Source organism: Procambarus clarkii, chromosome 26, assembly GCF_040958095.1.
Source record: "Procambarus clarkii isolate CNS0578487 chromosome 26, FALCON_Pclarkii_2.0, whole genome shotgun sequence".
Taxonomy (NCBI): Eukaryota; Metazoa; Arthropoda; class Malacostraca; order Decapoda; family Cambaridae; genus Procambarus; species Procambarus clarkii.
In genome coordinates, this window is record NC_091175.1 from 4,888,993 (window position 1) to 4,914,481 (window position 25,489).

At 37.7% G+C, this 25,489-nt stretch overlaps 1 protein-coding gene and 1 long non-coding RNA gene across 4 annotated transcripts; one reads left to right on the forward strand and one right to left on the reverse strand.

Annotated features, from left to right (window-relative positions):
* Window positions 1-18: 18 nt before the first annotated feature.
* Window positions 19-25,016, forward strand: LOC138368995 (uncharacterized). 3 transcript variants are annotated; one of them, XM_069331736.1, is made up of 6 exons: window positions 19-155; window positions 4,013-4,091; window positions 8,837-8,929; window positions 12,207-12,299; window positions 14,368-14,418; window positions 23,335-25,016. In XM_069331736.1, exons 1-6 carry the CDS (start codon window positions 153-155, stop codon window positions 23,388-23,390), a joined length of 375 nt encoding a protein of 124 aa, XP_069187837.1. In that variant the 5' UTR covers window positions 19-152; the 3' UTR covers window positions 23,391-25,016. The 3 variants fall into 3 exon arrangements, with proteins under 3 accessions (XP_069187837.1, XP_069187838.1, XP_069187836.1); XM_069331737.1 differs by lacking the exon at window positions 23,335-25,016 and adding an exon at window positions 22,869-23,248 and having other exon boundaries at window positions 20-155; XM_069331735.1 differs by lacking the exon at window positions 23,335-25,016 and adding an exon at window positions 20,165-20,761 and having other exon boundaries at window positions 26-155.
* Window positions 20,269-22,968, reverse strand: LOC138368996 (uncharacterized). Its single transcript, XR_011229698.1, has 2 exons — window positions 22,841-22,968; window positions 20,269-22,092 (listed from the first exon to the last, which is right to left on the reverse strand). It is a non-coding gene; the product is annotated as an uncharacterized lncRNA (long non-coding RNA).
* Window positions 25,017-25,489: the final 473 nt, after the last annotated feature.

Here is a 25,489-nt window from a genome sequence, read left to right on the forward strand (position 1 = left end):
GGAGTCCATGTGTTTTCATACATCTAAAACGCGAGTCCTTGACATTAACTCATTTCTGAGCCAATATAACTGGCGTCTGATCCTTTACAAGTCAAGTAGTGCTTCCACGCCTGTTCTTATCATCATCGTCCACTCGAGCTGAACTTTTTATCATGGTAAGCTGCAAATTTTTAAATATTCCTATTCAAATAAATGTATATACCAGAATAATTGAAAAAAAAATTGTTCTTCATAGGAAAAAGAAAATATGTTTATTAAATTAACGTAATAATGAATATTCTACTAGCAGAGGCAAAGCGCGACGGACGTAAATTATAATCAAATTATTGTCTGGTTATGTTCATTCCGGTATTAGAAAAGAATGTATATGTATGAGTGCGTGTACTAAAATAGGGCAAGAATTGTTTAGATGACGTAACGAATACAGATAGTATGCTGTTGGGCATCAGACTCATCATCCGCACGAGTCATTAAGGTCACCGAAATTCCTTACTCACAAACATCTAATAATGCTTTATTCTTGCCCAGGAAAATATTAACTCTCAATATACATTATATATATATATATATATATATATATATATATATTATAATATATATATAATATATATATATATATATATATATATATATATATATATATATATATATATATATATATATATATATATATATATTGGTGTATACTGGCAGCAGGTTTTCTTTCAAACATGTTTCATTGAATATGACCGCATATTCTGTATTTATTATTTTCTGGTTTAGGGCTTCTATCCCTCTAACTATTTTCTTAGCATCAGGGCTTAATTGAAATAGGAGTTCTCCAAAACTCATTTTCGTACTTTTAAGGTGAGAAAAGAAGTGATTTACTATAGAGTGTATTACACTTTTGTATAATTTGCACGACGTTTCGAACCTCCATGGTTCATTCTCAAGTGAACAGATCTTACAATACTAGTTGATTTTATACCCGCATTAGGTCAGGTGATAATACAATGAAGGTGAAAACATGGGGGGGATACATAAGGGATAAATGTGAGGTGAAACATAGAGGCTGCAGAAGGCTTATTGGCCCATACGAGGCCAATATCTCCTATCTAAACACAAAGATTAATCCAGTGTAATTGGCCTGTTATGTTGGACATTGTCTTCTGTGTTGGCATCGATATGTTCTTGTCTTGTCCTTACTCTCATGGGTGGGTAGAGTAAATAGTTCCGTGGATTTGGGTGTTCATGGCATTCACATAAGAATAGAGCGACCTACCATGAACACCCAAATCACGGAACTATTTACTCTACCCACCATGAGAGTAAGGACAAGACAAGAACATATCGATGCCAACACAGAAGACAATGTCCAACATAACAGGCCAATTACACTGGATTAATCTTGTGTTTAGATAGGAGATGCCTCGTAATGGGCCAATAAGCCTTCTGCAGCCTCTATGTTTCACCTCACATTTATCCCTTATGTATGCCCCCATGTTTTCACCTTCATTGTATTATCACCTGACCTAATGCGGGTATAAAATCAACTAGTATTGTAAGATCTGTTCACTTGAGAATGAACCATGGAGGTTCGAAACGTCGTGCAAATTATACAAATAAGTGTAATACACTCTATAGTAAATCACTTCTTTTCTTCACCTTAAAAGTACGAAATGAGTTTTGGAGAACTCCTATTTCAATTAAGCCCTGATGCTAAGAAAATAGTTAGAGGGATAGAAGCCCTAAACCAGAAAATAATAAATACAGAATATGCGGTCATATTCAATGAAATATATATATATATATATATATATATATATTATATATATATATATATATATATATATATATATATATTTAAAGGTTACAAAACATACAAGACAAATGCCTAAAGGTTATGGATCTCTTGAAGCTCCTCCGCTTCTGGACAGGAACCGAGGACGCAGCAAGCATTTCCCCTCTGGATCGCCACACTGAGACGCTGAAACAAAAAACTGGAAGCCCTTGGGTCTCTGGTGACGTCAATGAGCTTGGAACCCAATTCCTTGAGAAATCCCAAGGCACTCTTGCCCCAGGGGCCATGCGTCTCAGACGCTATGGGAACAAAGAGGTATTGACCTTCCAGTCGCCTGTACTTGAGTGATTTAGCTGTTTCCCTGTGGTTGGCCGCCCCACCTGCTTGATCAGCTCCGAAGTGTACATAGGTGTCAGCCAGGGTGGATACACATGTGTAGTCCCACACCAACTGTCTACCCTCCTTCCATGAGTATATGGTGATGCCATCAAGGCGAAGTGCGGGGAAATCCGGGTTTTGGACCCCTAGGATGCGAGGTTCTCTCTCCGCTGGGTACCTAGCTGAGACGAGGCTTCTCTTGATGATGTCATTGACCTCGTTGTGTCTTGCATGCCAGCCCTTTGTGCTTCCGCAATATATATATATATATATATATATATATATATATATACATATATATATATATATATATATATATATATATATATGTATATATATATATATATATATATAATATATATATATATATATATATATATATATATATATATTATGTATATTTAATATATATATAAATAGTATATTTTGCTAGCATCTTTCTTGTAAACATATGTTGTTGAATATGACCGATAGGGTAAAATTAATAATTCTAACACGAATCTTCTCAATATTTCTTACGTTCCTTCTTCGCTGTCGAGGGTAATTGATAAAGTAACTCTCCAAATTCATTCTTTTTATTCCTAGTCTGACGCCTAAACGCGTTTCGTAATTCCTAATAACATTTTCAGACTTAATTTACACACATGTTGTTGTTAAAGATTCAACTACGGGCTATGGTGAGCCCGTAGGTGCACACAAAATTGTGTTTATACACAAGTTGTTATTTAGGATTCAGCCTCTAGGAACAAAAATTTCCAAGTAGCACGGGCTATGGAGAGCCCGTAATGAACTTACCTGGCACAGGTAACGGGGCTGTGGTTTACACACAAAATACATTCATAATTATATTCGTTTTTGGGTGAGGGGACATGGCACAAAAGTTTTGAGTGAGGTGAAACTCAAGACAGAACACGAAACAATTGGTATAAGAACATAAGAAAGGAAGTAACTGCAGAAGGCCTATTGGCCCATACTTCCTCTTGCTGCTTCCATATTGGTTCAGGGTTTTGAAGTGAGTAGAATATAGTTGAGCATTAATTGGCTGTTGATTGCTGGTGTTGACTTTTTGATGTGTAGTGCCTCGCTGATGTCAAGTCTCCTGATATCGATGTATTTATCGATGATTTCTGTGTTGCTTGTTAAGATTTCTCTGGTGATCGTCTGGTTGTGAGAAGAGATTATATGTTCCTTGACGGAGCCCTGTTGTTTGTGCATAGTTAATCGCCTAGAAAGAGACATTGTTGTCTTGCCTATATGCTGAGTTCTTTGGGGCTTACAGTGCCCAAGCGGGCATATGAAGGCATAGTCGACGTTGGTTTCCATTGAAACAACAAGAGACCCTAGAGCTGCCAGCTTCCTTTTCCAGTGCCTTAGTGTGGCGATACAGAGAGGAAATGCATCTGAGGAGCTGGAGGAACTCGACAACTTATGATAATCATCTTTGTACCCTATATGTAACTTCTTTTTTGTAGCAGTTTAATTAAAACAAACATATATGTGTATATACAAAAGAATGGGGGGGGGGGTAGAAGAAAATATTAAAGTGGTCAGTGAGAATCCTCAAGGTCTTCTTTTCATATTCCTTATGTTCTTCCCGAGGCTGTGGGTCCCCCACATTTGCACCAGAAGTGGTACCCTCACAACTTATATATATATATATATATATATATATATATATATATATTATATATATATATATATATATAATATATAATATTTATATAATATATATATATATATATATATATATATATATATATATATATATATATATATATATATCTATATATATATATATATATAATATATAATATTTTTAAAGCTAGTGTAATAATGTACATTTTCTGATTGCAGCTGAACGTAGTGTATCTGGCAGCAACTGCTTCCTTGCTAGCAACTGGCATCCCACAACTCCATGCAGTTGATAATAATGGTAAGTTTCTTTAACTGTTTAATTAGTTTATTATAGACCCCATACCAACTAGCCAATTGTCAGAGGTTTAATGAATTCAAATATATACTTGACGAAAAAAGTTTGTTAGGTAAAATTTACTAGTTTTCTATTATTTTTTCCTATTTCATATTTTATATTATATTTATCTAGCGATTTTATTTATTCTTGGTCTTAGATCCATCCGTAAGGCGCAGCTACTCATATATTTATGTCAGTTTGAACAATGAATAATTGACATATGTGCATCAAACTATTAAGATAAATTTTTGGATTTTTTTGCAAATATATTTTGCCTGTCAAAAATGTATGATGTGTATGTATGTGTGTAATGTATGTATGTATGTATGTTTACTCTGTCTTTTTTTAATGTTCTCCGTTTTCTTTGCAATAATTTATTAATGTGATTTTCCATATTTTTGCTTTGACAAATTAGATATCACGTTGAAGGTTGCTCTTTGTTATCGAATCTTTCTATGATGGAAAATGCGTAATATCCACAGATACTTTTCTTTAATTATTTTCAGACATTGCTTTTTGTTTAGGAATGTATTTATTAATCATTATAAAACTGTCACAATTGCCGGCTCGTATAGTACATTTCCCGGCTTCAAGAGTCAGTGTTCCATTTCCTTTTATATATTAGACGGCCCAGAGAACATTTTGGTTGCTACAGGAAGGCCGTGAATTGCAACATTTTGGAGAAATTCGAATTTAAAGGAACCTGTAATGAAAAAAAATATATTCGTCCACACATGAAATATAGAATAAAATGTTAAACAAATCTAACGTTATTTGGCATCAGCATCGTGAAAATGGCATTCCCAGTTTGTTAAGAAATGGATTTTATGTGAATTAAAAAAATACTCATGATAACAATAACACTTCCTAGTTAGTGGAACTCATAAATAATGGAGTGATAAAGAGATGAAAGCACCTGTTCAACGCTCAAAGAAAACGAGTAGTAGTAGTAAGGAGGGTCTACGAAATGGATATGCAGCTGGTGCCCTCTTGGATTGCTGATTGCAACCTAGAGGGCAAAATTTCACACAAATAATAATGAATAAGTATATATATATTGCTTTATTGTTCTCCATTTTTTAAAATTCTCCTTTGTGTCTTATTTGATTTTGTTGTGGCTTCTACATCTTGGAGAATGCATACCATTCATGAGGTATGTAAAGTTGGAACAAAATTGGTCAACAGGTAAATCAGCCACAGGTGGTAGAACTTGAGTTTGACTATTTTGCCGATTTTTTTCACATATTTCAAACTATTTTCTTTGTCATATTAGGTTGTTTTGCTGAATGGGGACCAGATTACGGCTTCATCACTTATATAAAGTATACATATATATCCATTAACCAATTATAACTATTCCTATATATTTTTTTTTTTTGGGGGGGGGTGTTTTTTCTTGACTTTATTTCATCACATATTGACCGACAACTTTCACATATTCGTGTACGAATGCCAAGCAATGTTTATTAAAACATTCAAGTAAATTAAAGTAAATTAATAAGTTACAACTACCATATTCACTGTGGATAACTTCAACTTCAATTATCTCCAAATGTTTCTACTTTGAGTCAGCTTCAAAAATCCAGATTCTGACCGATTCTCACCATCTTCTTATAAAGTGTGCAGAGCTGTCTGGTCTACAATGTCTTCATATGGATTTTTCATAAAGGCCAAACGTTTGAAAGTTACAATTTTTGTGTCTCAATTTGGCGTGTTTTTAAAATGCCATATTGACGATTTTTTTCAGTAAACTATACTGTCAAACTATATTTTACATTGATACACATGAAGACCATATTGTATTCTGGGACCCTAATAACTCGAAATGAACAATTAGTGATATTATATATTTTTAAATGTGACTTGAAAATCTGACATTTAATTTTTTTGTTATCTTGCTTCTCATGTTACAGTGTTGATCATTTAGGAAACGTTTGAACATTTGCCATGTACATTATGCAAACAAATAATGAAATCATTTGAGGACATTTGAAAAGTACGTTTTACGTTCCCTTACATTGTCAAAAGGTTGTTTCCTAGTGATCATTCTCCAAGATGGCAGTGGCAGCGCTGCTGCTTGAGCGGACATTTCGGTGGGTAGTGAAGCAGATACGAGGACGCTGCGACCAGGATGAGAAAACGATTGGCTGGTTGCAAGTTGCTTGAAATAACAAATCTAAATGCGGATATGAAATAACATATCCGCATATCCATATGCGGATATGCGTATGGAAATGTCAAGACACACAAGTCTGGAAACCCACTTCGGCCAATCATTAGCAAGATACCCACACCCACGTACAGACTGGCGAAGCGACTCAACGGCCTGCTGACTCCTTATGTTCCTTGCGCCTTCAGCCTGAAGTCTCCAAAGGAATTTGTTGACTTACTGCGGGGCACACGGGCCACAGGGATAAGAGCCTCGTTGGACGTAGAATCGCTGTTTACCAACGTACCTGTGGACGAGACAATCGGGATGATAGCCGACAGAGTGTATAGTGATCCAGCCTGTACTCCTCTTGACATACCAGAAAATATTCTGAGGAAACTACTCCAAGCTTGTACTAAAGAGGCACCCTTCTTGAACCCGGATGGGCACATGTATAAGCAAGTAGATGGGGTCGCCATGGGTTCTCCCCTAGGTGTCCTGTTTGCAAACTTCTACATGGGTACCATCGAGCAAAAAGTCTTAGTCGACATGAACTTGAAACCGGCCATATACTGCAGGTATGTTGACGACATTTTACACAGGTACCTGATGTCAGACATCTGCAGGAGCTGAAGGAGGCATTTGAGCAGAGTTCCGTGCTGCGTTTCATTTACGAGATGAAAAAGGATGGGAAGCTGCCCTTTCTAGATGTAACAGTCATGGAAAAGAGCGGAGGTTTCCACACTGCAGTCTACACTAAGGAAACGAGCATAGGAATGTGCCTAAATGCCAACAGCGACTGCCCAGACAGGTACAAGAGGAGTGTTGTTAACGCATATGTCGACCGTGCTCTCAGCCACAGCTCAGAATGGAAGCAAGTCGACGAAGAACTCTGTAGGGTAAGGCAGGTCCTAGTCAACAACGGCTTCCCCAATGGTTTCGTTGAAGACATCATAAGAAGGAAAGTGAAAGGCAATGCAACCTCTGAAGAGACAACTAACACAACACCTATACCCCCTATTAGACTATTTTACAGGAACTTCTTTTCCACAGCTCATAAAACGGAGGAAAGGGTCCTGAAAGATATTGTTAATAGAAACGTTATCCCTACAGACAAAAATCAGAGGATACAACTGACGATTTACTATAAAACCAGAAAAACGGCCAGCCTACTCATGAGAAACTCTCCAGACACAAAGCAGAACGCTTTAAAAGAGACCAACGTCGTCTATGCCTTCAAATGCCCACTTGGGGACTGTAAACTCCAAAAAACCCAGTATATAGGCAAGACAACAACATCTCTTTCTAGGCGTTTAACGATGCATAAGCAACAGGGCTCCATTAAGGAACATATAATCTCTTCCCACAACCAAACCATCGCCAGAGAAATCCTAGTAAACAACACAGAAATCATCGATAGATACAGCGATAGCAGACGGCTTGACGTTTGCGAGGCACTGCACATTAAGAAGTCAACACCAGCAATCAACAGCCAATTAATGCACAACTATATTCTACCCACCTCAAGACTCCGCTCCAATATAGAAGCATCAAGAAATATGGACCAATAGGCTTTCTACAATCACTTCCATTTCAATACCCATTGTTTCGTGTTCTGTCTTGTGTTGATGAAATTAATACCCTATTAAATACCACCTCACCCCATCCACCTCACTCAAATGTAGATATAAACAAATCGGAGATATGTAAGTTCTATTCAGTTGTGTATGTGTAAAGTCTTTGAAAATGTAATAAGTTTTACGAAACGCGCTCAGGTGTCGCGTCAGACTAGAAATAAAAATGAATTTTGGAGAATTGATTTTTGAATTACCTCCAACAGTGAAAAGAAATGTACGAAAGATTGAGAAATTTCGTGTTAGAATTATTAATCTTACTTTTTCGGTCATATTTAATAATATATGTCTACAGGAAAGACTGCTACCAAAATATACTAATATATATATATATGCGAACAAGCCTGAATGGTCCCCAGGACTATATGCGAATGAAAACTCACACCCCAGAAGTGACTCGAACCCATACTCCCAGAAGCAACGCAACTGGTAACTACAGGGCGCCTTAATCCGCTTGACCATCACGGCCGTCAAAAGGAAGTGATAGCCGAGGCTATTTGAGCCACTTCCCCGACGGCAACTCGGATGGTAATCTTGGGCATAGCATTTCACCAAAAATGATGAAATTGAATTGATGAAATTCACCAAAAATTGGTGAAATGCTATGCCCAAGATTACCATCCGAGTTGCCGTCGGGGAAGTGGCTCAAATAGCCTCGGCTATCACTTCCTTTTGACGGCCGTGATGGTCAAGCGGATTAAGGCGCCCTGTAGTTACCAGTTGCGTTGCTTCTGGGAGTATGGGTTCGAGTCACTTCTGGGGTGTGAGTTTTCATTCATATATATATATATATATATATATATATATATATATATATATATATATATATATATATATATATATATATATATATATATATATATATATATATATATATATATTGCATATGCAAAAAATAAAACTGATAACTGTCTCGTTTACAGAGTTCGAAGCGAACGAGGGTAACAACGGCGACAAGCCTGTAGGCAAAGAGGAAGTTAAAAGCGTCGAGCAAAATAATACCCAGGAAGCCGCCGGTAGGTCTATTGGTCCTTAAATCAATTTAATTATCAGTAGAATAATGCATACAACAGGAGAAATTCTCTGATATATTTCACATGCTTCATATGTCTAATGATTGTAAAATAATTCATTTACTTGTAATGAAATGATTACTTAGATATGTTGTGAAGGACCTATGTGGTATTTTCAATGATATTATCCGTATTTACTAAACATAATTATATATATATATATATATATATATATATATATATATATATATATATATATATATATATATATATATATATATATATATATATGGGGGATGAAGCACATATAAAGATTAATCAGGTGTAATAGGCCTGTTATGTTGAACAGTGTCTTCTGTGTTGGCATCGTTATTCCGGTCTTGTCCTTACTCTCATGGTGGGTAGAGTAAATAGTTTCGTGATTTGGGTGATCATGGAAAACTATCGAACCGATATGGTTCCCATATAGGGAACCATCGAAGACAGACAATATACAGTAGCAGACAAAAACCAACTGTATATTGCCGTTATGTAGATGACATATTCGTCAGAGTAAAAGACTGAGACGAACTAATTGATCTAAAAAGCCATCTAGAGAGAGAGTCAATACTCCGATTTACACATGAAAATAGTGAAAATAACAGACTGTCATTCTTGGATGTACTAATAACAAAAACAGGAACCTCTTTAAGCACCAACGTATATACTAAGCCTACCAACATAGGATTATGCCTGAACGGTAAAAGTGGGTGTCCCCCAAAGATAAAAAAGCTAGTGTTCTCAGTGCTTATATTCTTCGAGCGCTTACCCACTGCACCGAATGGAGCAACGTGAGTAGAGAGTTTGAAAGAATAACACAGGTATTGGTGAACAACGGATATAGCAACACGGAAATAAACGCTGCTATAAGAAGACACCTGGACCGATGGTATAATCCTGAACCTAGAACAGAAACCACAATACCTCCAATAAAATTATATTACAAATTAGCCATGCACAGTGAACATAAAAAAGAGGAAAGAATAATGAAATAAATAATTCGTAAAGGAGTAAAAAGCATTACTCCTAACAAAAACATAGACCTGATCATATTCTACAAAACCAAGAAGACTTCCGAACTCCTTATCAAAATCAACCCGAAGCCGACGGAGAACCCTCTACAGCAGTCAAGCGTTGTATACATGTACACTTGCCCCCACGAAGGATGTAACCTTCAATCTAAGTACATATGTATGACGTCGACCAATCTGACGAGGCGTTTGACCTGTCATCTTCAATCCGGTGCCCCCAGGAGTCACATGAGACAAGCCCATGACATCACCCTAACAAGAGAAATGTTGAACAAAATTAACTGTATAATAGACAAAACCCAAGATGTAAGAAGATTACAAATTCTTAAAGCAATTCACATAGGAATAGAACAACCTACCATGAACACCCAAATTACGAAACTGTTTACTCTACCCACCATGAGAGTAAGGACAAGACCGGAATATAACGATGCCAACACAGAAGACACTGTTCAACATAAAATGCCTATTACACCTGATTAATCTTTGAATGTGCTTCGTCCCCCATTTATCCCCTATGTATCCCTCTTGTCTTTACCTTTATTGTATTTGTTTTATCACCTGACCCTGTACTGATATATATATATATATGTCGTACCTAGTAGCCAGAATGCACTTCTCAGCCTACTATGCAAGGCCTTATTTGCCTAAAAAACCAAGTTTTCATGAATTAATATATTTTCTCTAATTTTTTTCTTATGAAATGATAAAGCTACCCATTTCATTATGTATGAGGTCAATTTTTTTTTCATTGGAGTTAAAATTAACGTAGATATATGACCGAACCTAACCAACCCTACCTAACCTAACCTAACCTATCTTTATAGGTTAGGTTAGGTTAGGTGGCCGAAAAAGTTAGGTTAGGTTAGGTTAGGTTAGGTAGGTTAGGTAGTCGAAAAACAATTAATTCATGAAAACTTGGCTTACTAGGCAAATCGGGCCTTGCATAGTAGGCTGAGAAGTGCGTTCTGGCTACTAGGTACGACATATATATATATATATATATATATATATATATATATATATATATATATATATATATATATATATATATATATATTATATATATATATATATATATATATATATATATATATATATATGTACCTGACAACAGCCAAAAACGCTCAGATGAAGTCACCTTGCATCCATGGAGAGAAGGTAAACAGGTCGTATGGTATTACACGTGTGCATCTACATATCTACATTGGCTGATATCTGTCTACGTTACAGCTCAGTGGAGGGAGGTGGGGGCAGCCACTTGTTATTTTCACTATTTTCATCTGTAAATTGGAGTACTGTCTCTCTCTCTAGATGGCTTTTAGATCAATTAGTTCATCTGAGTCTTTTATTATGACGAATATGTTATCTTCATAACGGCAGTATACAGTTGGTTTTTGTCTGCTACTGAAGACTGTCTTCGATGGTTCCCATATAAAAATTAGCAAATAACACTCCTAAGGGGGAGCTTATTGCTACTCCGTCTATTTGTAGATACATGTCTCCTTGCGGACTGATGAAAGGGGCTTCCTTTGTACATGCCTCGAGAAGGCTCTTCTAGTGTGGCTCGGGTATGTCTAATTTGGGGGTTCTCTCGTCTCTGTATACTCTGTCCAGTATCATTCCTTTGGTTGTGTCGACTGGGACGTTGGTAAATAGGGATTCGACGTCCAAAGAAGCAATGATTCCATCGGGCTGGGAAGTTTTGATTAATTCTAGGAAATCTGCTGATGATTGTAGACTATAGTTTCTTGGAGTGTATGGAGTTAGGAGTTCGTTAAGTCTTTTTGCTGGGTGATAGGTTGGAGTTGGTATTTGGCTGATTATTGAGCGTAGTGGGTTACCTGGTTTGTGTGTCTTAACATTGTCATAGGCATATCCTAAGCCATAGTCGCCATGGAGTTTAGTGAAATGAACACTACCTTTCTTTGCGTTTAAGGTCTTCCACAGGGTTCCTCGTGATTTGTTGAAATTTGGTATCATCGCTAAGGATGTCGCTAATTTTGTTCATGTATTCTTGGGTAGGAATTAATACATGCTGCTGTCTTGTCGGCTTTTCTTATTGTTACGTCTTTCAGATTTTTTAGTTGTTTTGCTGCTTCTTTGAGTCGTGGGGTTAAGATTGTAAATGAGTATGTTCCTCGTTTCTCCCCGCTTCTGTTAGTAGTTCATTTGCACATAACAAAGACTGATAACTGTCTCATTTACAGAATATAACAAGAAACATCATGTCGTCAAAGAAATTCCTGATAGCCAAGGGGGATTTAAGAGCGTCAAGGAAAATACGGAACAGGCCGCCTCCAGTAGGTGTATTGGTCCTTTAATCTAATTAATTATCAGTAGAATAAAATTGCAGACTTCAGGAGAAATTTTCTGTTATATTTCACGTGCTTCATATGTCTAAGGATCGTATATTAATTCCTTTACTTGTAATAATATGATTATTTAGATACGTTGTGAAGGACATAAGAACATAAGAATGTAGGTAACTGCAGAACGCCCATACGAGGCAGCTCCTATTTATATCCATTCAATCTCATTCCTAAGTGATATTTTCAGAGATCTTCTCTATATTAACTAAAATAATTCTGTTTATCTATTGTGCAGTTATTCAAGCAGTGCTCTCAATATTTTGACCAATAAAGTTCAAATTTTAATTTGTGGTGAAAATGATTATTTAGTTGACTTCATGTTCTCTTTACTTGTCTGTCTCTGTCTGATTGAGTGGTTTTCTGTCGGTCTGTTTGTCTGTCTGTCTATGATTCTTTTTCACTCTCTGTCTCTCTGTCTCTCTCTCTCTGTCTCTCTGTCTCTCTCTCTCTCTCTCTCTCTCTCTCTCTCAATGTCCAAATGATAGATAATTAATTTCCCCTTCCTTCAAATTGTATATGTTTTATTTGCTTTATTTTTATTACATAGGGAATATGCACAATAGAAGTTAGCAAAAAATAAGTCGTTACATGTGAACTCGTTCTCCATAAACGTCACCGCCACTGGATATTAAGACACATCCTTTGACAACCATCTGAGTTCTAACGCAGGCCAGGGTCTAGCCAGTAGCAAAGTAGGTGTGAAAGTTAGTAAGAGAGAAAGAGTGAGAGAGAGAGAGAGAGAGAGAGAGAGAGAGAGAGAGAGAGAGAGAGAGAGAGAGAGAGAGAGAGAGAGAGAGAGAGAGAGAGAGAGAGAGAGAGAGAGAGAGAGAGAAAGAGTGAGAGAGAGAGAGAGAGAGAGAGAGAGAGAGAGAGAGAGAGAGAGAGAGAGAGAGAGAGAGAGAGAGAGAGAGAGAGAGAGAGAGAGAGAGAGAGAGAGAGAGAGAGAGAGAGAGAGAGAGAGAGAAAGAGTAAGAGAGAGAGAGAGAGAGAGAGAGAGAGAGAGAGAGAGAGAGAGAGAGAGAGAGAGAGAGAGAGAGAGAGAGAGAGAGAGAGAGAGAGAGAGAGAGAGAGAGAGAGAGAGAGAGATATTCAGACAGACAGACAGACAGACAGACAGACAGACAGACAGACAGACAGACAGACAGACAGACAGACAGACAGACAGACCGACAGACATATAGTATTTGACATGTACATAGAGTGAGAGAGAAAGTGTTTTGACAGAAATGGGAAGAGAGGATGTGATTGAGTGGAATAGTAAAATGTCATCAGTGAATATATTTCAATATGCTTCTACAACTTGTAATATTCTTCCTTCGTCTCTATATATATTTAATTAAAGGTGGATTTACATTACAAAATACATAAGTGAAAAAGTTTAAATATATAAAGAACTATCTGTCTTCAAGATCTATGGAATGCGACAAGTTTCTCCTTGGAAACCTTTTCTTTTCAATTCAGTTATCTCTTTATCCTCACAACACATAATGCGTTTCGTCTTTTCCATAGTGCCTGTTCAGTTCTTTTGGCGCTGCCCAGCTCCTGCAATTCTCTCCAGGCATTGCCCTGGGTCTTTTACATTTTCCCTAACACTTCTCTAGCTTCTGCTCACATCGGCTGACGTATTCTCGGTCTCTGCATTTTTCTCCGGACACTTCCTTGCCTCCTGCTCTCATTATCGGGCACATTATTGACTCCTATTCTCTTCCCCGGGCGCGTTACTGTGTTTTACCCAAAAAATCGTTGGTCCTTAGTTCTTTCAGATTCGTAAGTAAAACTTTATTTTTGGAAATCAGTCAGATGTTTTCCTTTTTTAAGTGTTAAGCACAGTTATTTGGTTACCTCTACCTTTATATAACATGACACCAATGAAACCACACCCTTATTTGTAAGAGCACATTGTTCTCAACATAATAACCACAATGTGCATTGTAAGTTGTACAAAATTTCAAGACGATTCTTCCCAGCAAATCCTAGTTAAACATTTCTGATCTTGCAGATGCCAGTGTTCATAAGAAAGAACAAGAGAGTCTCAAATCGGAGAACGAGGGTAAGTAGTGAGTTAAAATGTTCTGGGGTGGTTGAAGTAAGTGTGAATAGACACAACACAGGTTGTGGTTTCTCAAAAGTACCAAAGACTAGCTAATATTTACATTATTAACAAACAAATTACATTTTAATTACTTGGGTTTAGGTATCCATTGAAGCTAATCATGTACAAAGTTTTATCTTAAGTAATATACTTGAATTTGTGTAAAAATTGTAAACACGGACTTATGAAAATAATAAGCTTTTACATTATTTATAAATTATTTGACAGGCAAATATTATTATAAAGTTGACGCTCGCCCCTTTAAAAACTTATAGGTTAACATATGTACGGTTTTTGTTTTTTTTGTTGGAACTTTGCAGTAGCAATCTTCACAGTATTCTTATTCTGTAATGGTCTTTCAATCTCCTTTAGTTGGTCATAGTCCACTATCACCCAAGTTATAGCCGGGTCTTTCTTTCTTTCTTTCTCTCTCTCTCTCTCTCTCTCTCTCTCTCTCTCTCTCTCTCTCTCTCTCTCTCTCTCTCTCTCTCTCTCTCTCTCTCTCTCTCTCTCTCTCTCTCTCTCTCTCTCTCTGTCTCTCTGTCTCTCTCTGTCTCTCTCTCTCTCTAGCCAGGAAGCCTCAACATGATAGAAGCAAAAGCCAGCTAACAAACATGAAATTACATACAAAAACATCCACAATATACATAAATGAAGTGGTTATATAACAATTCAATCACCTCTTAGGCTACTACCAACTGATAACACTCTGGTGTCACCTAATGCCTCCAACCTATAACTGTACCAGGCTGCTGCTTGAACTTCAGTACAGCCTTCTGCTTCATTTACTGTTTCAAGCTACAATACATGACACATATAATATTCATATATTTCCTACCCTACAACAGCAACACTCTCTCAACTTGCACTGCGCCTATCGCGTCGAAGATGCAATCAAGCACTCCCTTAGATATCGATGTCCTTACGATTCTCTATTCCATTACTCGAGGTCCCCACACTACAATCATCATCGGGGTCCTCAAAATATGTAAGGCACTCCTGCAGCATCACCAAACAGCTGCAAGTTCTCACACACAAACGTTGTAGTTCTTCCTCACAAACCGCAGAGTTCTCTGGCGCGAGGACGCTCAGGTCCTGGTCCTCAACAATGGCGCCCACACAGGCCGACCACAAAATCGCTATAGGGCTGCCTCACAAGGTTTCTTCTAGTCTTGACTTCTAGTCCTTTTAGTCGTCCCACACTCTTCACACATAAACACCTGCCTAGTTCCCTACTCTTGAAGGAGCACACAATTAGGGGGGGTCCTCCTCTTCCAGGAGCTCAAAAGAGAGTGACCTTCCCTCACGACTTCTGTTGCTCAAGTAAGGTCAAGATGTCCCGCGAGCCTCACATCATGTCAGCAAAGCAGCGACCTCTCTTGTCATGTCACATATTTACATGTACATCCTCTGCTCATGCTTTTAAACTATTCACGGACATTTATCATGTATTTAGTATATATACATATATCTATACTTCCTCTGACCACACAATCAGGTCCAGATTGCCGAATAACTCTCATTGGGGTAGACTCTTACTTCAGGCTACCTGGGGTCATAACAACAAGTATTGTAACAGCTGGACATCAGAAAGTTATGGTGTCTGTTATAAGTAAATATTAGGTGAACATGAAATGACTAATGAAAAATAAAAAAATAGCAATACAATATTAAGTGATATATATAGTGTAGCAAATATATATTTGAGAGGTACAAGAGAAGTGTTGTCAACGCTTACGTCGACAGTGCTCTCAGCCACAGCTCAGGATGGAAGTAAGTCGATGAAGAACTCTGTAAGGTAAGGCAGGTCCTAGTCAACAATGGCTTCTCCAATGGTTTCGTTGAAGACTACATAAAAAGGAAGATGAAAAGCCATGCAACCTCTGAAGAGTCAACTAACGTAACACCTGTACCCCGTATTAGACTATTTTACAGGAACTTCTTTTCCACAGCTCATAAAATGGAGGAAAGTGTCCTGAAAGATATTGTTAATAGGAACGTTATCCCTACAGACAAAAATCAGAAGATACAATTGACCATTTACTATAAAACCAAAAAAACAGCCGACCTACTCATGAAAAACTCTCCAGACACAAAGCAGAATGCCTTAAAAGAGACTAACGTCGTCTATGCCTTCAAATGTCCACTTGGGGACTGTAAGCCCCAAAGAACTCAGTATATAGACAAGACAACAACATCTCTTTCCAGGCGATTAACAATGCATAAGCAACAGGGCTCCATTAAGGAACATATAATCTCTTTCCACAACCAGACCATCACCAGAGAAATCTTAACAAACAACACAGAAATCAACGATAGATACAGCGATAGCAGGCGGCTTGACATCTGCGAGGCACTACACATCAAAAAGTCAACACCAGCAATCAACATCCAATTAATACACAACTATATTCTACCCACTTCAAGACTCCGTACCAATATAAAAGCATCAAGACGAAGTATAGGCCAATAGGCCCCTTGCAGTTACTTCCATTCTTCCCTTTCACTTATCCAATTTATACCCATTGAACCGTGTTCTGTCTTGTGTTGATCAAAAGTTTGTTTACCTCATCCAAAACTGTTTCAACATATCACCTCACCCAAATGCGAGTATATAAGACAAGCTGTTTAGCGTTAGAATTAGTAAAACTCTGTTAATAAGTGTTTTCAGGTTACAGTTGTGTGTGCGAAACTAAAGTCTTTGAAAATGTAATACGTTATTACGAAACGCGTTCAAGCATCGCGTCAGACTGGAAATAAAAATGAATTTTGGAGTATTGATTTTTCAATTACCATCGACAGTAAAAAGAAACGTAAGAAATGTTGAGAAAATTCGTGTTAGAATTATTAATCTTACTTTTTCGGTCATATTTAACAACATATGTTTACAAAAAAGACTGCTACCAAGATATACTAAAATATATACATATATATATATATATATATATATATATATATATATATATATATATATATATATATATATATATATATATATATATATATATATATATATATATAATATATATATAATGTATATATAATGTATATATAATATATATATATATATATATATATATATATATATATATATATATATATATATATATATATATATATATATATATATATATATAATATATATTGGTATAAACTGCAGCAGGTTTTCATTTGCACGTCTTCGTTGAATATAATTGCAGATTCCTTTCCATGTTGATTTTATTCTTGTTTTGGGCCTCTACGCCTCTAACTAGTGCTTGTGCATCTTTGTTTCATTGGAATATGATTTCTTCAAATGTCATATTTGTTCAAGGACAAAAAAAGGACATTCCCTACCGAAAACATCGACATTATATACTATAAAACAAAGACGACTACCGACCTACATATTAAAAACAGCCCGAAGCCGGCGGAGAACTCTTTCCAGCGGACAAACTTAGTATATTTGTACACCTGCCAACCTGAAGGATGTAACCTTCAATCTAAGTACTTAAGTATGACATCGACCAAGTTTACGGTGTGTTTGCCCGTCATCCTCAATCACGTGTCCCTAAAAACATCATGAGAGACGCCTATGACATCACCCTAACAGAAGAAATGCTGAATAAAAACACCTGCATATTAGAAAAAATGCAATATATAAGAATACAAATTTTTGAATCCCTTCACATAAAAGTCAATAAGTCAATAAATACTCATATAACGGAACTATTCACTCTTCCAACCATGAGATGAGAGCAAGACCGGAATGCAAAGAGGCCAACGATGATGTCGCTTTTCAAAAAGCCATGCCCAATACACCTGACAAATCTTTGTTGGTACAGCTTTTTGACCTATTCCTCTTCTTATCTTTACTCCTACCCTTCACCCATTTGCCTTTACCTGATCTCCAGGTGTAGTATAAATCCGATATGTTCTCTCCTTTCTTGTTTCTCTTACGGGCTCACCATAGCCCGTGCTACTGGAACTTATTGTTCTGAGTAGCGAATCTTAAACAACAATAACAACTCCTTTCTCCTTAAATATCTCCTCATTTTCTCTCAAAGAAAAAACGGAAACCTAGAGGTCTACACTAACCCCACCAGCTCCATATCTGGTACAGCCAGTCCTCCAGGACTGAAATCCATCATCAAGACTCCCATCCATCCACAGGTCTCTAGTATGTTACTGACACAGATAAAGGCTCCAAAAAGCCTCCACTTACGGGCTCATCACAGCCCGTGCTACCTGGAACTTTTCGTTCTAAGTAGCTGAATCTTAAACAACAACAACAACTTCTATCTCTTCCTACCGGAAAAATGTCGATGAAGTCAAAGAAGTTGACGAAACTGAATCGTTTTAGCTGAAATGAGTCTAGAGAAAGTCCACTTTCCACAAGCCCACTTTCACAAACCCACTTTCTAGAGAAATATAATATACAACTCTAGAGAAAGTGGGCTTGAAACAGACTATTAGAATGGGAAAAGATAGCCCATATCAACACTTTCGGTGGCCTCCTCCATGGAAAGAATCGAGTTTGAAGATACTCACTGATGGATACCAGTTAAAAATCAAAGTGTGACTCGCAGAGGCTCAAAGCAATCATAGAACAACAAATGGAAAGCATCTCAAGACCGAGAACCACTCACATCTTCACAGATTGATCAGTTGATCAAGAAAGAGATTCTGTTGGGGCAGCATTTTACACTAACAACCATGAAGCTTACTGGTACATTGAACAGTAGATGCTCAACATTGGACACAGAATTATATGCCCAGAAAAGAGGCCATCAGTTATGAAATTGTGAATAATTTACATTATGTCATCATTCATTCCAACTCCAACTCTTTGCTCCAGGTATTGTTATCCAGCCAGCACAGGGATAATATACAACTCTTCACAGACATCCTACATATAGGGAAAAACACAAAATCAATGGCTGTCAATCACCCTAAATTGGATATCAAATCACATTGGCATAGATGGTAATGAAAAGGCAGACTCACTAACAAAAACGGCCACTACTCTACCTGTTGTACAGGTAGAGTAGTGGCCCATGCTACTTGGGAATTTTTGTTCCGAGTAGCTGAATCTAAAACAACAACAACTCCTGTCTCTACAGTAATAAGGTTATCGTGAATAACCAAACTCAATTTACGGGCTCACCATAGCCCATGGTACATGGAAATTTTTATTCCAAATAGCTAAATTTAAAACAACAACTGTCTCTTTATGGACTATCCATGCCGTGCCAATTCTTGGATGGCATAATCTATATCAATCAATCAACCCTATCTATCTCTCTTATTTACGGGCTATTCATGCCCGCGCCACCTCTTGAGTGGCTTAATCGTTATCATTCAATCCATCCTTTCTCCTTTATGGACTATTCATGCCCGAGTCACCTCTTGGGTGGCTTAATCTTCATTAATCAATCAATCCTGTCTCTTCACTTGTGAATGAACCTAGGAAGTTTGACACGTTGAGTAAATTTATAATACGTGTAATACATTCTTCAGATAGCTTTTATTCTTTCTGTCATCCTCGAATATGATATTTGGATAAATCATTTTCCAATTAAACCAAGATCAGATGGATAGAAGCTCTTAACAAGAAAATAATCAACGGGCGACAATGCAGTCATATGCAATGAAACATGACTATATATATATACATTGATTCACAGATAACTGTTCAAAAGACTGATAACTGTCTCATTGGCAGAGTACGACGTGAGTAAAGAGAGCGTCGACAACGTGTCCCAAGAGAAAGAGGAAGTGGAGAAGGTCGAGCAGAAAAGATTAAACCCCAAAAAACGTGTATGTTAAATAAATAATGATTAATATTATATAAACAAGCTTTTGCAGAATTTTTTCCTATATATCATATGCTTCATTTGTCTAATGATTCTAATTTCATTACATGTTAATGAAGACTCAGATATGTTAAGAAACTCAAGAATTTTTTTCAAAGATCTCATCTGTACTTACTAAACTTAATTCAGTTTTCAAATATACAATTATTTTGATATAGAGCTTTTTCTATATTCAGGAAAAATAAGCAACGATTAGTCAGGTGTAGTAGGCATGGCATTTTGGACAGTGACATAACTGTCACTGGCATGACACATAGTCGTTGGCATCTTCGCATAGAAAGGCGAAAATGCCAATGACTAACTATCGTCTTACTACTCTTTGTAGGTATAGGTTAATTAATCAATCAGTCAATTAATCAATCCTGTCCCCTCACTTGAGAATGAACCTTGTAGGTTCAAAACGCTGTGTAAATTTATAATAAGTGCAATACATTCTACAGATAATTTTTTATTCTTTTAGTAAACCTCGAAAAAATATGACATTTGGAGAAATCCTTTTCAAATTTGAACACACTCCAGGAGAACTAGTCAGAGGAATAGAAGCCCATAAACAATAAAATAATCAACACAGAATATGCAATCATAGTCAATGAAATGTCTAAATGAAAGCCTGCTGCAGTATACACCAATATATATATATATCTATATATCTATATACATACATATATATATATATATATATATATATATATATATATATATATATATATATATATATATATATATATATATATATATAAAAGGTTATACAGTTACATATCTGATTTTATACAAAGAATGAACATTGAGAGGAAACAAGAAAAGTTTGCTTCCTAAAGGCTGTAGATTTCCTCGAATTCCTCCGACGCCGGGCAGGAACCGAGGATGCAGCGGGCATTCCCCCTCTGGATCGCAACACTGAGGCGCTGGAAGAGAAAACTTGCCGCTCTAGGGTCTCTTGTAGTGTCAATGAGCTTAGAACCAAGATTCTTAAAAAACCTTCTTGCACTCTCTCCCCATGGGCCTAGGGTCTCAGACCCTATTGGAACGAAGTTGTACCGATGATCTGATTGCCTGTACTTGGCTGACTTGTATCTTTCTCTGTGTGTTGCCGTGGCTCCTGCTTGCTTGGCCGACAGAGAATTGATGCATGTGGTGGCCAGGGTGGATACGCAAGTATAGTTACACGCCAACTGTTTGCCACCCTTCCACGGGCGCAGTGTGATTCTGTCTGTTTGGCCGGCAAAGCTAACAGTCACGGTTCAGTAGGTTGCGGGGCTCTCTCTCCACTGGACACTGGGCAGAGGCAAGGCTTCTTTTAATGATGTCATTGATTTCGTCGTGTCTAGTGAGCCAACCACCAGATTTTCCACAGTGCAGGCCATGCAATCCATATTCGTCAGCATTTGCCTCACTGCAAACACACCTATGAACAGTGTGGATAGGAGCAGCAGGGCAGAGATCGACTGCAATATGGAGCTCCTGCAGATCAAGACATGTGCCTGTCGCAGACATAGGGACTGCCAAAAGAAAGTCCCTTGCATTGGGAGCCTGCACAGCTTTGAGGCGTGCACAATCACTGGGGGGGTTGTTGCTGCCTCGAGCAAAGCTGTGGCTTCTTTGTCTACAATGGAGCTGTCCCAGCTGGATTGTTCCTTGACTTTCGGCATGGTTGGTCTGAGTGCTGGGTCTGCCATGGCACCGCATTTCGTGTCGCGATCCATGTAGTGGGGGTCCTGTATCCACGCTACATCACTCAGGGTGTCCAGTAGAATTTCCTTAACCAGGTCATCTGATGCTGAGGAGGAAGACAGGAAGACTGGAACAGCAGTATATAAATATACATATATATATATATATATATATATATATATATATATATATATTGTTATATTGTTATATAAGTGTGTGTTTTCTGTAAACTGTAGCATTGCAATAAAATCAAATAAAACAAAAATAATAGGGGTCGTAGGAGAGGAAAAGATTAAAGTATTCAGTGAGAATCCACAAAGTCTTCTCTGAACACTATTTATTTTCTTCTTCGAGGATGTGGGTCCCTTTAATTAAACCAGTGGTGGTACCCCTATATATATATATATATATATATATATATATATATATATATATATATATATATACATATCTGCAGGTAATCCAACCTACAGTTGTAACTATAAACTTTAATATAAGCATTCCCTGGCATACTAAAAATAAACTACACATAAAATGTCTCCATCCGACATCTCTCTGCTTCCCATATGCTGTGAGGGGTCTCCCCCACATTTGGACTAGTCCATCCTCCGCCCTGCCGGCAGGCGGCTCCTCACCCAGGGAACTGTCCTCCGCCGTCAGCCGGTCAGTTGGCTCCAGGCGATTGACGGGAGAGGACATGCTGCTCGTCACAAGCTGTCTCTCTCATCTCTGTCCTCTTATTTAGGCTCTCTGCCTTATCAAAACATGCCTAACATATTAATAAACATCGGCTACGGACGCTGGACACACGGCCTACTATAGGTAATCACTGTAAACTGTTTTAAAATGCTTACCACTCACTCAGGGGTTCTTCTTCACCAGGGACTCAAACGGAGAACGCCCTCCCCTCACGATCTCTTCAGCTCAAGTGAGCTCAAGCTCCTCTGAGGCGATGTTACGAACCCGATTCCATCGTTGGAGCATGGAGCAGCGACGTCAATGCCATCTGTGAGTCTGCTCCCGAAACCCCCACAATTTGGACGACGCCATCTAGTGGTGACAGGATTAATACCAGCAAGAGGCGCTAGATTCCTGTCCTAGTCAGCTCGAGAGGTAGCTGGTTCTGGCCTCTGGTGAGGTGGCGCCTAGAAAATCAGCGCCATCTGTTATAGGAGGAGTTGTATGTTTATGTCAGAGTACGTAAGTGATGTTTCCTAGTGTCCCATGTACTGACCAGTGTACTGATGACGTGTCTGTATCCATAGAGTCGACGTACGGCTGCTGTGGTACGAGGACAGTCAGTCTACCCAGGGCAGCCAATAGCTCTCTACTCCATTCTGCTTTACAGAAGCAGTGAGCCGCCGCCGGAGAAGTACTGTGTGGTGTTCTACTGTCTGCCTGTGAAGTGGCAGTGGCAGAATTCAGCGTGCCCGGGACTGGCTAACAGAAGAGACGACTGACAGTGAGGTGCTACGGAGGAGTGTAACCAGCGAGTTGCAAGAAGCTCCTGCCTAGGGTTTGCTACCCTAGTATTTGTACGTGAAGAGGGCCAGCAGCGCGAGGCTGATGTTCTCTGCCAGCACCAGGCTGGAGAGTGATTGTGGGCGTGCACGAAGAGCACCAGTTAGACTATGTTTTGGCTGGCCCGTGGCTAGGGTAGAGTCGTTGGTGTTTCCCAGTACTGGTTGAGGACGGTACTGTGTGTGTTGAGGAAACACGGTAGCTGACAAGACTGCATCGATCGAGCATCGAGGAGCATTTAGTGTCTATGAGAGACACAATCCTTTATCGCCATTGCTTTCAAACTTGTACATGGAATTCTTCGAAAAGAAATTTGTTTCAAAAATTACCCCTGGAATCTTTTTATGGTTTAGATATGTTAATAATATTTTGTGTATATGGCCTTCAGATGAAAATACAGACGAATTTGTAGCTAAACCTAATGATCAAGTCACTGCTATAAAATTTACTTTGGAGACTGAAATTGATAAATGTTTGCCATTCTTTGATATATTTATTCATAGGGAAGATTTTTCAATTTGTTTAGTGTTTATAGAAAGCCTACGAATAATATATCTTATATTCATTATTTCTCAGGGCATAGATACAATGTGAAACAATAATTTTTTTCCTCTATGTATCTAAGTGTTCTTCGGGTTGTTAGTCCAGAATTCTAAGATAAAGAATTTAAGAATATTGATTCTATTGGTCTCAAGCATTGTTATCTACTGAGTTTTTTGGAAGTTTACCGTAGCAAAGCACGTCGCACATATTATAATAATATATGCATTGAGAATATTTGCCCAAAGAATGTGTTACGTTTACCATATTTTTCTGGGTTTGAAAATATGGTCAAGTCCTTGAAAATTTTTGATATACATGTATTAATTAATTACGAATATTTTGTTGGTGAACTGTTAGTTAGAAACAGCCCTCGTAGTGATAATTGTGTCATTTATAAAATACCTTTTATAGACAGTAATAGGTTCTATGTTGGGCAAACATTTAAATATTTGAAATGTAGAATTTCGCAACATAAATACTCTGTAAGACATGGCCAATTGTCTATTGATTGGTTTATTCATTTGTCAGAAAATTCTCACCAAATTGATAGGGAGATGACTTCTTCAATAACAAATTGTAAAAGTACTTTCAATAGGAACATAATTGAATCTGCATTAATACAGATTACAAAATCATGTAATTTGCACATTAGCAGTGGTTTGTATAATTTAGATCTATTTTTGATTGATCAGTTAAAGGGAGATTTGAGTAGGATCATTGATACACATTTGTCTCACTAATTCATTGTTAGTATCCACTATCTTATGTTATTAATACCCATGCATTGACCTATTGGCCCATGTGATGCAGCTCTTATTTTTATCCACCCAATCTCATTCATATATTTGTCATTATACCTCACTTCATTTCACCTCTCTCTCTCCTGCCTATATGTGTCCAAACTTATTGATTTGAAAATTATTCATTCTGAAAATGTATTATTAAATACGAAAGTACTTAAAGAAATTCCTGTTTCAATTCTTCTTCCGTGGTCTGACACGGCCACATTTTTCATCACGTGTTAATTTTCGTATTTCACACACACACATTTTGGCTGACGACGCCAAAATTATGAAAAGGATTAAGTCAGAGAAGGACAGCTTGAGGCTTTAAGAAGACCTAGACAAGCTGCAGGAATGGTCGAACAAATGGTTGTTAGAGTTTAACCCAAGCAAATGTAATGTAATGAAGATAGGGGGTAGGAAGCAGGAGACCAGATACAAGGTATCATTTGGGAGATGAAATGCTTCAAGAGTAAGAGAGAGAAAGACCTGGGGGTTGATATCACGCCAGACCTGTCCTCTGAAGCCCATATCAAGAGGATAACATCAGGGGCACATGCCAGGTGGGCCGACATAAGAACGGCATTTAGAAACTTGTGTAAGGAATCATTCAGAACTTTGTATACCACATATGTCACACCAATCCTGGAGTATGCA